This window comes from Arvicola amphibius, chromosome 11 (genome assembly GCF_903992535.2).
Source record: "Arvicola amphibius chromosome 11, mArvAmp1.2, whole genome shotgun sequence".
NCBI lineage: Eukaryota > Metazoa > Chordata > Mammalia > Rodentia > Cricetidae > Arvicola > Arvicola amphibius.
In genome coordinates, this window is record NC_052057.2 from 5,152,459 (window position 1) to 5,165,203 (window position 12,745).

At 38.5% G+C, this 12,745-nt stretch overlaps 1 protein-coding gene across 3 annotated transcripts in view; it reads left to right on the forward strand.

The window, feature by feature from the left end:
- Positions 1 to 1,267: 1,267 nt before the first annotated feature.
- Gria2 (glutamate ionotropic receptor AMPA type subunit 2) overlaps positions 1,268 to 12,745 on the forward strand; it is a 116,627-nt gene continuing 105,149 nt past the window's right edge. For all 3 annotated transcript variants that reach the window (XM_038347469.1, XM_038347471.1, XM_038347470.1), the window contains exons 1-2: positions 1,268 to 1,355; positions 1,872 to 2,012. In XM_038347469.1, the coding sequence (XP_038203397.1) occupies positions 1,268 to 1,355; positions 1,872 to 2,012 (229 nt within the window). The remainder of the gene's footprint in view (positions 1,356 to 1,871; positions 2,013 to 12,745) is intronic.

The following is a 12,745-nucleotide window of genomic DNA, read 5'->3' on the forward strand; positions in this document are numbered from 1 at the left end:
GTCTTTCTAGACTAGCTTGGTCTATTTTTTCCCCTCCCAGGAAACTACGATTCCTTTCAATCCATATAAAGAAAGGACATCTAAGAGCCAAGTCTACATGACCCTACAGTAGGAGGGAGTCGGCACTGAAGTTCAAGAGCAATCCACAGGCAGTGTGGCTTAAACAAATCATACCACAACCCAAAAGGACATACTCCAAAGATATGTTTCCACACATAGTCCTTCAAAGATTCAATCCAGATACATTTTTTTGCATCTTTTGTAGTTAAGGATAGAATTTGGGGTTTCCCCAAGATTATGTCTACATCATATAAAGCTAAAGTTCACAATTTTGGCAATCTTCTCTAAGGGGAGTATTTCCTTTGCCTCTTAGCTGGATCAGGTAATGCAGAAGACAGTGTGTCGATATAGCTAAGTGGATTTTCAGGCGATCAAATCATAATCGTTTTGTTTAATGTAAAACAACAGGGCCCGACGGAAGAAAGCGCCACCGCCAACAGCAATTAGCAGTTCGTTTCCTAGGCATAGCAACCGGAAATCAGTTTTGCAGCCTTTGGATCTGGCTGGAGCATCTCTGCAGCTACAGAAAGCCCTGCAACCTCAGCCCACGGCTCAGACAGAAGCGCTGTCCTCGGTGCTAAAATTCAGATGTGCAAGACTGGAGGTCTCTAAGAGGCACCAGGCTGCCCGGTTTTGAGCCGCGCTTTCTCGGCACCTCGCAGGAGCTGCCAGTGCTGTGCGGGGTGCGGGGCATTGTGCGGGGGAGGGGTGGGTGCGCGATCCCGCCGCCTGCCACGAGTCGCGCACGCGCGCCGGGGACTGCCTGCTCCTCTCTGTGACTTTCCTGTGTGTGTGTGTGTATGTGTGTGTGTGTGTGCTCGTGTGTATGTGTGTGTATGTGTGCGCGCGCGCGTGTGAGAGAGGAGAGAAGGAGAAGAGAGCTCGAAAGAGGGTGATTGTGTGAGCGCATGGGAGGGTGCTGAATATTCCCAGACACCGGGACCACAGCGGCAGCTCAGCTGAAAACTGCATTCAGCCAGTCCTCGGGACTTCAGGAGAGGGGACAGGACGCCAGGCATCAACAGCCACCAGCAAGACCCAGGAAATAAGGATTCTTCTGCCTCCACTTCGTGTTTTTAGCAGCTCCTTGCTAAATTTCGATTTCAAAATGCAGAGGATCTAATTTGTTGAGGAAAACGGCAAAAGAAGGAAAAGGAGGAAAAGGGAAAAGAGGGGGTATTTTGTGGATGCTCTACTTTTCTTGGAAATGCAAAAGATTATGCATATTTCTGTCCTCCTTTCTCCTGTTTTATGGGGACTGATTTTTGGTGTCTCTTCTAACAGCATACAGATAGGTAGGTACCTTTTGCCTTTGAATTGTGCATAATTTGTTGGTAATCTTTGTTCACAGTGGGCAAATTAATTCATGTCATGTAGACTTATGTCATACCTTGACTGCATTCCAGATTTAAACTACCTAGAATATACATGATTTTCTTAGGTTGAGGCAAAAAGAAATGATTATGCCTTTGGACACAATAGAAGGAAAGATCTGCTCATTTCTGACCCCCGGACTGCGTTACTTCTGCCTTGAAGGCATCTTGTAGTGTGCTCAGATTTTGTGGGGAATACAAACGCAAAGCTTGCAATTAAGAAGAAGGAGAATATTTCTGGCCCTCAGACTCTCCTCCGTGCCTAGGCGCGTTGAACACCTTTTGGATGTCCAACCCTTGCTGCCCAACTCAGTGACTGTGTTGATCCCAGCGGGTAGCGTGAATAAAAGGCTCTAGGGTTGCTGGGTGCTAGCGGCTCCACTCTTATATCTCCAGGGCTCTGACATGGTTCTCTTGCTTGCTGTTTATTCTTTGCAGGGGGGCTATTTCCAAGGGGCGCTGATCAAGAATACAGTGCATTTCGGGTAGGGATGGTTCAGTTTTCCACTTCGGAGTTCAGACTGACACCCCATATCGACAATTTGGAGGTAGCCAACAGTTTCGCAGTCACCAATGCTTGTAAGTAATGAATATTCATGTATTTCTAGTGCTGCACAGGGAAAGCAAGCTCTGAATGCGAGTGTGGGATGGTGTGTGTGTGTGTGTGTGTGTGTGTGTGTGTGTGTGTGTATTGCTGGCATGTCATGTGTGGGTGGGAGTGACTGCACACGCGCGTGCGTGTGAGGGTGCAGAAAGAAGGTGGCTGTAATCTTGGGGACCCCCACTGGCCGGCAGGCAGTGGAGAGGGGAGAAAAGGCACTGAACAGTGTACCAGTGTGCGCACTAAGAAGTTGGGTGGGGGTTGGACTCCGACCGGTCTTTCTCGGGTTCAGGGGAGGTTCTTGCTTGATTCTGAAGCCTCCAAAGAGACTCTCCCACCCTTTCCCTCTTGTGCGCCTATTGGCATCCTACCAACAGAGAACACGCTGTTCCCCAGGGCGCGCTGTGGGACTGTTGGACAGATCCCATGGGGGGACTGCCTTAGTCCTGTAGCCTGGCAGGGCAGCTCCGACGGGCAGTCTCCGCGAGCCCCACGTCCTTCTATTGCACGGGACAAGTTGTTACAATGGTTGTGGAGTTGGGACCAGGGCTGTTACATAATGCCCACCCGAGGGGCGCGGGCACGAGGCTGACGCAGGCTCTCACTGGCTGGTGTGAGCAGGAGAGGAAGGGATGCTAAGCGGATAGAGACCCAGAAGGGATGAGGATGCAGGCAGTGGGGGATGAGGGTGGTGATGGTTGTCTGCCAGCTTAGGGGATACAAACCACAACCAGGTCGCCAGCAGAATGGGGATAAGGAAGGTGAGAACCAGAAGCTAGGTCCTTTCTCAGCTCACTTAAGCTCCTGCTTAAATGGAGCCCAGGATGGCCAGAGCACTTGCTGGCCACGCGTGCTTTGTTCCAGGTTTTCAGGCTCCGGCAAAGGCGACTGGAGAATGAGGATGACTCGGAAGCAATTGCATCCGGCTGAGTTTTAAAATCTGAAGAAGTCGCAGATCAGCCATTTTACCCTTTGCAGTTATCAGTATCAGCCCCTGTCCTCTGCGCAGGGCTCGGGAACTCGCGGGGATGCTCTGGCAAGGCTTCTGGGCAGAATGATCCGAGCCCAGTCTCGGGGCAAGTGCGAGGTCGCCCGAGGCCGGCAGCCGGGTCCCTGCGCTGAGGCAGCACCCTGCATGCTTCCAGCCGCCACCATTTCCGGCCTCCAGGCTGGCAGGTGTTTCCTGCCTTGATGTTCTCAGCTTCCATTCCATAGATATCAATTTGGGGAAGATTTGCAGGTGGCTTACCTCCCACTTTAACTCCCATGTAACAGACAGAGCGGAAAATCACCAGAGGAAATGCCCAAGTCAGTAGTCCCACAGCCGGTTACCATCCCACCCACCTCCCCCTGAGAAACCTGTCATGTATTCTGAGCTTTAGCTTTGTAACACCGGGGACATTAGCAGGACAGGTCGCAACTCTTGTCCAAGGATAAGTGGAAATAAATAAATTTGAAAAAATAAATAGTAGCTTATAGGGTAATGCGATTGAAGTCATTCACATGGCCAGAATTCTAGCTTTAAGTTTAAGAAGATAGTTCTCCTAAAATGTTGATATTAAAGAAAGGCACATAGCAATAGAGACAGAAACGACAGAGAAATACAGTTTGATAGAAGAAGGATTTGCTCATAGCAGGGACTCCAGGTAGCTCAGTGGATAAAGCGGGGTTGGTTTTTTTTTTTTTTTTTTTTTTTTTTTTTGTATTTTTGTATTTTTGTTTTGTTTTGTTTTCATTAAGCCCGAGAACCCGAGTTTACTCCCTCGGTACTTGACACTAGAGGAGACAACTGACACCTGAAAGTTGTCTTCTGACCTCCACGTGCCCCCTCCAAATAAATAAGTGAATAAATAATTAAAATGTAATAGAGTGTCATAGAAGGGTATCGCAATGCAATACATGATATTACATAGAAATTACAAAGAAACTGTTTAAGCAAATGGCAAAGGCGTCCATATTTGACCTGGGGATCTACTGGATCAGGTTGTTCGTGTTTCTTGTGAGTTGCAGTTTGACATGCCCCTGTGTTGAGCATTTTACCTAACTGTAAATGGTATGTACATATACAGAGTCATGACATGTTCTATTGCCAAATAGGTGTATACATAGATTCTGAGATACTGACAAGACACTGTGAAAATAGTTAATAATCAGGAAGCTGAATATTGGTAAAATAATGAGGCAAACTTTCTGGGAAAATAACAGATACATTCAGAAACTGAATTAGTGTTTCTCAATTCCAACAGGTGTTAAGCCACTCTACTGGGGTTCTTTAAGGGTCAGAGATTATATATAGTTTGTGTGGTGTGTATTCCCAAGTCCAGTATTGTGAAATGGGTTTATTTCTAGAATGAACTGAACTGAAATAAGATACGTGGTAAGAATACATACACACGGAACAAATGCACGATTTTCATTTAACTACTGAATTTCATATATCTGACCATATAGTTTTGAGAATCCAGTATACTTGTCTTCACTGTTTTTGTAGATTTCTTCTTTTTAAAAAAAAATAAAATGAAGCAAAAATTTTAAAATGTCCTTTCGCAGATCATAAGACTTCCCTACTGACAGATCTTTATACCAGACACCAAAATAACATGGAGGAACCAAGCAAAAAGAAGGCCCTGGGAGAATCTAGCACCTTGATTTTTGTGACCCCCGTGCTGTGAGCTTCCTGACTGCTACATACAACTCGTATGGCACAATTACAGAAAACAAGTTCTGTAGACAGAATTTTCTAGAGTCCGCACTGACAAGTGGAGCAAGCAAAGTCAATTTACATATTTTAAAATTCATTTTATCTCTTTAAAATTTTCAAAACCCACAAAGGGAAATATTTTTACCATTTTTTTCTTTTTCTTCCTTTATTTCCATCCTTTTTTTTCTTTTGCTAAAGACAATAGAAATTGTAAAATTATCCCTTTAAAGGGAAAGAAGGAGATAGGAGAAATACGTATGAAGCACAACCACACAACCATGACTTCCACGGTTAAATAAATAGGAATCTCTGCTGTCAGATATGTGAAGCCAAACATGATCATGTAAATTCTGCTCTGGATTTTGCTCCAGTGCAGACAGTTTGCTTGTGTGCTGTACTTCGTCAGCTTCTTTCATAGGAAGGATGCAACAGCATTAGGAACATTGACAAATAAGATCAAAATGTCTTGTCCCCATCTTCTCCAGAACCCTAAGGAGGTCTCTAATGCCAATGTGTTACATGAATCACACATCGCTGCTTCTGCAACTACCTTATTCTTTTTCTTAGTCAATGCAAAGAGAATAATCAGCATCATCGAATACATTTGTCAAGAAAGCAAAATGTTAGCATTTAGTGGTTGTTGTTTTGATGGAGGAAGGGACCTGCTTAGCAACTGAACTGTGTTTGTGAGGTGGGTGGACAGTCAGGAACGGTGAGGCTGACATGGCGTTAAAGATCTAAGTAAGACTTCAGGATGGTTTGAGTTAAATGAAAGGAAGTCATCTTATTCTGATCAGGAATCGCTCTGCTGTACTCAGCTCCCACACCTTTCAGTCACAGAGGGATAGTGGAAGGTACCTGTTTGTTCCCCTTGGTTTCCATGGATACCAGAGGAGATCAAGACAGATTTCCAGTAGGGGCCTGTATTCTTTTCTTTTTCTTTCCTTCCTTCCTTTTCCTTCCTCCCTCCTTTCCGCCCCCTCCCTCCTCCCTCCCTCCCTCCCACCTCCCTTCCTCTTCTTCTCTGTCATTTTCTTTCTTTTCCTCACCCTTCCTTTCTTTTCCCCGTGTCTTTTCTTTCCTTTTGTCTACAAGTGTTACTAAGATAATTTTTCAAATGAATGTTTAAACAGGCCTTCGCTGTAAGAAAATGCAAAGGTGAAAAGGAGAAAATTGAGATTATCATCTGAGCAGGGGTTGGAAGGAGTGAGGTCCCTCCAAATGCATGCATTCATTCATTCATTCATCCAGCGCCATGTCCCCGTGCCTTCCAATGGTCAGAAGACATGTTCCAAATTGCAATTGTCCTCTGATCATTGACGTCGGTGGTCTTGGAAACTCCATGCTCTTTTTAGGGAGCAGCCTCTGAGGTCTTGTCAGAGTGGATCAATGTGTGCATGGGAAGGGACTTCAGCAATTCTCCACAAACAATTCATCTTGATAGCAGAAAATCTCAGTGTCGAGGAAATAATAAGTTGACATTGTTGTTTCTATAGCTAACAAAACCAACAAAGATTTTTAGGAAAGAATTGAAATATTATAAGTTCAGCACAATTTAGCTAAATATAATGTGGCAATAATTAGAAAAACATTAAAAGAGAAACTTTTTAAATAGGTTATACATGTGAGTATTCTATCTCTCAGGGTTTGGTAATTAGAGAGTAAATATTAAATTAGCACATGATAATCTGTTTCTGCTTATCTTAATGATTATGGTAAATAAACATTTGTATAGCTAGCAATAATTTAAGAATTTTATATTTTAATTCTATAAAGCAGCATACATTTTTAAAAAATTAAAAATTACCTTCAAAGAAATAGCAATTGAAATTTTACTTTTTCTCTAAGCCAGCAGATGGAGATGTTGGAGAAAAGATTGTTCTCCACAGACCTGCTGCGCACACTGAATACCTTCCAAGACCCCAGAGATGAATCTATTTAGAGAAACAGAAATAGATGCAAACAAAATGGAATTGTGAATAATTAACTAAAATACTGTGTTCAGAAACAGCATTCACTGCCTGCTTTAAGAAATAGATTGCTTTGGAGTTTATTTTTTAAAAATAAAATTCTATATACTTTTTGTAGAGTTGATTCCCAAAGACACTTAGAAATTGCCTAAATTAGAAAATCTCTTAAAAGAAAGAACTCTAAAATTATTTTACATGTACCTACACACATGTGTGCATGCATGCATGTACGTGCATATGCACATGTATGTGTGTGCATGTGTGTGTGTGTGTGTGTGTGTGTGTGTGTGTCAGATTTTAAACCTTAATTTTACAAGATATTGGTTCTGAGGTGTCTTTTCTATCACTGGATTTTAGTCCTGCATTATTGAGATTGAGTATCTGTGTTCAAATTGTTTAATGCTTGCTAGCCTTTATTACACTATACCTAGAAGGAATCCTGTTTGTTTGGGGCATTGTGTGTATATATAATTTTAATTGTAGGATGTACATAGCAATTAGCTACTCAGACAATCACATATATCTATTTTCCTTGAGAAATGTACTAAAAACAGCATTATTAAATTTAATATGAAACATTTTAAAGAAACCAGAACTAAGTTGGATGCTGTTATGGTAAGAAATTATGGTATGAATTAAATGAATATAAACTAGGAAGAACACATTATTCATCTTTTAAATACTATTTTATCCAACTAAAACATTAGATGAAAGAAGTAGCCTATTTATATCAGAATAATTAATTGATTGTTGAATTGCTGGTATTGAAAGTTTTGTACTTTACTTATCAAAGGAATTTCCAGAAATAAGATTGTAATTGATCAAAATAGATGTATTTTGGGCTGACAGAAAATAAATGTGTAAAAAAAAATAATGGCATGAAACTGTACCACGCATCTGTATTGATTCCCATTTGATACCTAACTGCTTCAGTCTGCCGACTCAAGACTCAGAGAGCTTTTCTGTTTCACAGCTACCCTGCAAAGGGCCAGGTCACTGCACTGGGACATTGTGACAACTGGATGTAGATTCATTCAGCTCTCTGGTCCTCTTGGCTTCTAGGGAAAAAGAAGCCCTTCCAGCTTTCTAACTACCTGTAGTCCTGACAGCTGTAAGGGCAAGAGCAGCCCTTGGCTAATAGTTCAGTGTTTCAGACACTATAAGACAGCTCGGCAGACACAGCCAATCGAAGGGTACTTTCTATAAAGGGCATCGACTCTAAATTAAGATGAGGAACTATTCTTGTTTTCTCTCTCTCTCTCTTCTTTTAATTGTGTATTAGAATTGAACATTGACTGGGATTTACAGGTCTCTCAATAAATGTTTTTCTGTTTCTTATACTGGCTCTACTGAAGATTCTAGGAATTCAGTTGAAAAATTAATGATCTTTTTCTAGCAATTTTTAGGTAAAATTTCTGAGATTATCTCCAAGGAGTTTAATAATTATCAAACCTCTTATAATGGTGTGTCCCTTTCATGAAATGAGAAAATGAGAATTTTGAGCTCAAAGTTAATATTTCAAAAGTGATCATAATTTAAGTTTCATGTAAATGGAAAGTTTGTTTGAAGCAGAATTTACCAATTTCCAAGAAAGTGGATGCTATTCTTACATTATCTCAGTAACTCTTTCTCCAATAATATCTATGCTATTACACAGAATAATTTTTGTGTTCTTTCTTTTAGTGAAAAAATTAAGTTAAATGTTCAGAATTAGAAATTTGTACCATTTAGAAAGCATGTAGAAATGAGATATTATGGGAATAATTTCTTGTTTTAGACCAATTATTCTATTTGCAGTGTGTGTGTGTGTGTGTGTGTGTGTGTGTGTGTGTGTGTGTGTGTGTACCTGTGTGAGTATATTGTGGTCACTTTGTGAATATGACTTTTTTGTTTTCATTGTACGTATAGTTTACATTTGACATAGCTTCTAATAATTTTGATTTTTCTTATTTTATTTATATTGATACTTCTTTTGGGTATAGTAACTTACTGTTGTATTTCATTTTTCACATTAGCATATTAACTAGACAAACAATGTAAAGTGTTTACTTCTAATTTATAAATTAAACCTAAGGGCTGTTTTACAATTTAGTATGATAAAATTTATAATTTTCTCCAGGTGAGTAGAACCACTACAGCTGGAAAAACTAGGGTAATTTTTAAAAGACATTTAAAGGTAAAAATTTTCTTAAGATATTTTAATGTTTCTATATCTTGAAATCTAAAAATATGTCATCTCTATGTCAAAACAATGCATATTTTTATTATTTTTACTATTTGGAGTCTTCTTCAGAAATTTACTTTTTAGTCTTGTGCAATTTATTTAGCCCCACACACGATTAAATTCTTTGTTTTTTGTAGTTATTTCAATATTCAAAATATGAGCACAAACTAGGTAGGAGTGAGGCATATTCTAAATTTTTGTCTGCTTAATGTAATGTGAATAGGGCACCTTCGTGTTATGGTGCTATACCCCTCTTTGTTAAGATTGCTTTCAAATGTGTGGCACTTCTTTTGTGGGTCTCTGATACTGTTACTCTTATTAAAATCAGCAAGCCTCAGAAATATCCCTGTACTATAAATACTTAGTCTAATCTTTCTAAATACCCAGATTCTACTTATTGACACCAGACAAGAAGGTTTAAACAACCCAAAAGCTACCTATGGGTATAAATAAAAAATATATATATATATATATATATATATATATATATATATATATATATATATATATCATGTAATTCTTCACTTACATAAACAAATAAAGAATAAATCATTCATTTCCATGTTCAGCGTGAATATAATAATATATATTATATTATTTAAATTATATAAATATAATTTGATATAAGAAAAGATGTTTTTTAGCCCAGTTATTTTTTATGACTGAATTAACCCTTTGCCAGAGTTCTCTTTCTGACTTAGTATCCATTCAGGTTCCTCTAGTGTTACTTCCATTGTGGCAGGGACAACATAAACCATATGATTATATAGATTTCATTTCTTTAGGTGAGTAGTATAGTCAGGATGAAACAATATTTCTTCTGACATATATTACAAATATCAGATTTAAAGTGCAGGAATGTAGATCAAGAAGATAAAGGAGACAAACCTCACTGCACCAAAACTTGGTTTCCAGGCAGGGCTGTAGGAATGAACTCTCTGTGTCTCTTCCTTCCCTCCTGCCTTTGTTACTTTAATCCTACTTTGATGTGATGTATGCTTCACTTGGGACTTTTCCATGATGAATCATCTGTACTGGCCTTGAAATTCTCCAAAAGCGTGAATTATGATTACAATACTAATTTTGATATGATACAGAAATGACCTACTATGTCCAGAGGGAAAATAAGGCAAGGGAGAGAGTAGTTATACCTCTTCAGAAAAACACAGCGTGAGGTGTTTTATTTTCCTTGGATGGGAAAACATGTCCTTGAAAATTGGAGATACCATAACAACAGAAGAGTTTTTTATCATATCTTAGGCTATGTGGCATCATGGGCTTGTCAGGTACAGCCATTCCACAGCTGATTGATAAATGACAGTGGGATTTATCTTAAAAGAACCAGAAACAGACTAAACTTCAGTTTATGTTGACACTAATGAGGTCGTTCTGTTTATTAACATCCACACATTCACTGAACAACAATCTAACTATTAAACAAAGATATTTTAAATTTTAAATAATTACAAAATGTAACAATGAAAATGTTTAAATGGAAACTTATTTTAAATCATTTTCCTAAAACTTAGAATCCTAACATCATAAGAATGTTTTTAAAAATTGCTGATAATTCTCCAAGATTTTGAGTCATTAAAAATTATTATTTTGTTGGAGCCACTGTCTTGATAATAAGGCCAGGCTGGGCTCAAATTTGACATCCTCCTGCCTCAGCCTCCGAAGTAGTAGGTTTAAGATGATGTTCTACTGCTACAAAACCAACTTTGAGAAAACTTTTGAAGGAGAGTTTTTAGGAGAATAGAATGAATAATTTCATTATGAAAAATAAGATTGCATTATAGGGAGAATTTGGTCACTCTGGAGACATTGTTAAATAGAATTTCTCGGGGTAATTTGAAACAATGTAGACATAATTATCAAGAGTTTTGTGTCTGTTATTTTCTGGGAATTACATGTATTTAATGGGGCTATTTGTTTGCAGTAATCCAATTATCACAGAAATAGTTTCTATAATAGTACTTTGTTTGTATGTGAGACTGGCAAAGAAAAGTGGTGTGCTTAGAGATATATTCACGTGTGCATGTGTGTGTGTGAGAGAGTGTATGTCAGAGAGACAGATTCATTAGCTGTTCTTGATAAATACATTTTTGTTATATCCCAGTTTTTCTTCAGTAACATTCTCTTCTTTCTGTGGAATGTATTTGACATTTTGTGAAATGATAAATTCCAGTCTTTTAATTTATGTGGTAGATGATGACTGCTTTATAGCCTCTTGGCTATTTCAAAATACATAATTTAACTCATTCTTTTTCAGAGTTTTATTATTTAGTTCATATGTCATTACAGATATTTTACATAGACAGAAAATATTTTAGGATTATAAACTACAATTCCAGAGTTATCAAGAAAGTATACTATTTTAATTATTTGCAAGAAAAGTTCATAAAATCTTGAGGTTTCTATCTGAGCAGTAAGTCAAGGGTAACATCTTAAAGAAACATGTGGAAGGGTTTCTGCCATGATAATTAAGGAATAAACACTAGTTTGTTTACCTCACAACCTCAGGCACAGGTACACTCAGAACTGCATTCTTGTTTTGTGCCTGGGAACGGACACTGCCAAGTTGTTTGATGGTATCTCAGTTTCCATTTCTGTACAAGGAGAGCATACATTACAGGACTGCTTTGAAGATTCAGTCAAAAACCTCAAGGGCTGAATTTGGTCTAAAATATACATAAAATAGTAAACTTTTATTATTACTTCCTGTAGTGAATATTTTTGATGCTCACTTGCTAAGTAGAAACACAAAATGTTGTATTGATATCTTTTCGTACAGCTTGGATACACAAGCAGAACAAATGCTACTTGGTGGCAATGAGAAATAAGAAAGTCAACCCCAGGAACCACTTCAAATAGAGGGCAGATTACTATCAGATGACAGAGAGCACAAATTAGAGTTGTTGACATTGAGTAAGACTGTACCCATCCCTATATTATATATCACACATCAGAATATTAAAAACCTATATTCTTACTTTTTATCATAAGATTAACATGTCTCAACGCTTTGCAAAAAGAGGAATATTATAGATTCCTCATCTTTCTCTTACTAAATTAATTACATTAAAATTGTTTAAATGAAATGCAGTTCGAAGAGTCAAAGGCTTTGAATTCAGGCAAAAACAGACTTGGGTGCAATTAGCAGTTTCATGGTGTAATACATGACATTTATTCTGTGTAAGATAACGTTCAATTCCATTGTCATACCTGATAATATTATTAGGGATATTAAGGGATAAAATAAATATCCAGATGAATTTGTTACAAATGAGTTTATTTTATCAGAAGAAAAGATTATTTATTTTTTAACATTTTAAGAAAACTGGTGACTACGTACATTGTGGAAAGTTTTGGCATGCCCCTCACCCACATCTCTCTTTATGGTTCAAAAGATAAGGAAAAAGAGCTGAAAATTGTGTATAATTTCAACTATTAATTGGAACCATTCACTTACCCTTCTATCATTAATGCATTTAAGAACCAAAGATGAAAGAACTGGATCCCCATTAACAGAAAGGCAGTAGACTCAAGCCAGGTTCATTTTGAGCTCTCCTAGGAATCCACAATCTGTAGGTTGCTGATGGCTAGTGAGTCCTTTGTCATGTTCTTTTGGCCTCAGAGATTAGTGAATTCTATCTGCCTAGATATGTGGAATGCTTAAAAATAATCCAAATAACTACTGGAGTTGAAATTACTTTTGCTTCTGGAAACAGAGATGAGATTGGAAGCCCAGTCACAGTAATGGGTGAGAGTGGCAGTATCCTACCTAAGCTCTGTCAAGTTTCTAGGCTAGACACT